Source organism: Otolemur garnettii, unplaced genomic scaffold (assembly GCF_000181295.1).
Source record: "Otolemur garnettii isolate 467f Iridium unplaced genomic scaffold, OtoGar3 scaffold00054, whole genome shotgun sequence".
Classification (NCBI taxonomy): Eukaryota; Metazoa; Chordata; class Mammalia; order Primates; family Galagidae; genus Otolemur; species Otolemur garnettii.
In genome coordinates, this window is record NW_003852449.1 from 8,428,070 (window position 1) to 8,431,141 (window position 3,072).

Genomic DNA, 3,072 nt, shown 5'->3' on the forward strand with positions numbered 1-3,072 from the left:
AAAAAAAAAAAAAGACTACCAATTATCACTAGAGAGTAATTTCTCTAATGCAAATGATCTTACCTTTCAGCTGAATTGAAAGCATCCCTAGAAATAGATGATGACCTTGTATTTCCAATATTGCCAGTATAAGATCGTCTTCCTTTTGCTGAAGGAGTATCTAGTGGAATCTCTCCCAAACCCTGTTAGTAAATGCAAAGGCAATAAAAGTCTGACAAATAGTAGTGAAATAACCTACACAATGTAATTTTCAAAGCAGCCATTATTGATTTTTTAAAAGATTAGCACTTTAATAATCTGCTGTACTGGCTTGGGGCCCATAGTACAGTGGTTATGGCACCGGACACATACACTGCCTCAGTCTCCCAAGTAGCTGGGACTATAGGTGCCCGCCACAATGCCCGGCTATTTTTTGTTGCAGTTGTTATTGTTGTTTAGCTGGCCTGGGCCAGGTTCTAATCCACCACCCGTGGTGTATGTGGCTGGTGCCGTAACCACTGTGCTACGGGCACTGAGCTTTAACTCCTCTTCTTAAAGCATAAAATCTATATAGAAAATACTAACACATCCCATAAACAATGAATTTCTATGCAACAGGAGTTTCAGAACAAACGTTTTGGAAACAACTATTTAAACCCTATGACTCAGAAATATTATCTGCCTTATTTTAGTCAGATACATTTTTGTAGTTATTTTAAGAAGTTCTATATAAATTAAACAAAAATCATTAAAATAAACAGGCAGGAAAAATGCTCTAAAATGTCTATTATCACACATCTTTGCAATGTTATCCCTTCATAAAGGAGTCCTGAGTCCAAAGCCATCAAAGAGAAATGACATAAATTATAACAGAAAAATTCTATATTAAGTCAAAAATATTCTTTAAAAATAACATATACCCTTCACATTATATTTTTCTTAGTATTCTCTCAGTACTCATTGCACAGACATTACTAAATCCCAGCTACCTATCAGAACAAACAAGACATGGTGCTTAACTTCAAGGAACTCTCTATAAATGCTCTGCAGTGGGGGGCAGCTCTAACAGTGGGATGTACAAGGTACAAAAGCTGGGATTAAGCATGGAAAACACTCCTGACCCGTTTTATAAAAATTAAAATTCTAGTTAAAGAAATGAGTGGCATACTTAACATTACATAGTTGCTAACTGTCACAGTTTTAATTCAAACCCAGTGTTGTAACTCCAATAAGCTAAAGTATAATTTAACACACATCAAGCTTTTGTTCAGCAAACATTTACTCTGAAAGCCTGACACTGTGCCTTCTACTTAGTACGTTAGTCATCAAAAAAACTATTGTAGACGTAGATGTATTGTAGATTGTTTCTATTCTCAGCCTTGATGGGTAAATAAAACTTTTCAGAAGTTGTTTTCTGTTTTATTTTTGTTTGTTTGTTTGTTTTTGAGACAGAGTCTCCCTCTGTAGCCCTGGCTAGAGTACTGTGGTGTCATAGCTCATAACAATTAAAGTTATTTTTTCAGCTTTTTCCACATACCTTTTGCCGTAAATTTTTAACAGATTCCTTAATATATGGCAAATCTTTAGATGGGACATATTTTTCAAGCATTTTTTCAAAGTTAGGATGACACATCATGAGGAAAAGCATCTTTCGCCCATAATACCTAGGAATATTTGAGAAATAGGTAAATAATCTTATGTATGTTAACAACCTGTTTCTTTTCTTAGAAACAATTTTGTTCAGTAAGAAGAAACTTGCCAACATCAAGATTACCATCCCTATTTTAAGTAAATCACTGAAATGTAGATACACTAATAATATAGTACTAAAAATTACAGGCAGTCCCCATCTTAAAAGGTCCAACTTAGGGTTTTTGACTTGACAATGGCACAAAAATGATACATATTCAGGAGAAACCAAAAGTCCAATTTTGAATTTTGATCTTTTCCCCAAGCTAGTGACACAACGGTATGACACTCTCTCAAGATGCTGGGCAGCAGCAGCAGGGCCACAGCTCCCAGCAAGGCACGAAGTCCTGAGAATCCACAACTCTGCTCCAGGGAATGTGCGACCAGACAACGTGGCTCGACTGCAGGCCAACGTAAATATTCTGAGCACGAGGCAGGCTAGGCTAGACTATGATGTTTAGTAGCTTACACATATTAAATACCTTTTTACCTTGCTATTTTCAATTTATGATAAATTTATCATCCTATCATCCCATCATAAGTCAAGGAGCAAATGTACAGAATTCTCCTGTCCCTCCCTCATCCTTTTAAAATCACTATGGCTTCAAATCTTTCAGCCACATGTTAGATGGAGAGCAAAAAAGCTTGACTGTATTTTTCAGGCATCCCAGGGTCCACATCAAGGTTGGCACTTGAGAGAATGGTGAATTAGTAGATTGTTTTTTCCTTGCCTAGGCATTTTGCCAGGCTCTGTATTTCTCCTTTTTTCCAAAGTAACACTTACCTGGGTACCATTTCTACAAAATCCTATCCTCTGCTACCTAAAATACACCCAAGATTAGTTGGTAAAATCATGGTTGAATATGTTAATAAATACTGTAATAATGTCCAAACTAGGGTTCTTATGCTATAAGAATTTTTTTGTAGATAGAGTTTCACTCTGCCCCCTGGGTTGAATGCTGTGGCATCATCATAGCTCACAGCAACCCAGCTATTTTTTCAATTTAGGTGAGATGTGCTCTCACTCTTGCTCGGGCTGGTCTTAAACTCCTAAGCTCAAGCAATCCACCTGCTTTGGCCTCCCAGAGTGCTAGGATTACAGGCATGAGCCACTGCACCTAGCCATATGCTATTAAGAATTTTAAGGCTGGCTCAGCGCCTGTGGCTCAAGTGGCTAAGGCGCCAGCCACATATACCTAAGGTGGTGGGTTTGAATCTAGCCCGGACCCACCAATAAAAACAACAATGACAACTGCAACAAAAAATAGCTGGGCGTTGTGGCGGGCGCCTGTGGTCCCAGCTACTTGGGAGCTGAGGCAGGAGACTCGCTTGAGCCCAGGAGTTGGAGGTTGCTGTGAGTGGTGAAGCCATGGCACTCTGCCCAGGGGGACAGCTTGAGGCTCT

General features: G+C 38.7%; 1 protein-coding gene across 1 annotated transcript in view; it reads right to left on the reverse strand.

Annotated features, from left to right (window-relative positions):
- Positions 1 to 3,072, reverse strand: part of TOGARAM1 (TOG array regulator of axonemal microtubules 1) — a 73,226-nt gene that overhangs the window by 9,414 nt on the left and 60,740 nt on the right. Inside the window, exons 16-17 of the mRNA XM_023514520.1 lie at positions 1,517 to 1,643; positions 64 to 182 (exon numbers count right to left, since the gene is read on the reverse strand). Coding sequence (XP_023370288.1) covers positions 64 to 182; positions 1,517 to 1,643 — 246 coding nt within the window. The remainder of the gene's footprint in view (positions 1 to 63; positions 183 to 1,516; positions 1,644 to 3,072) is intronic.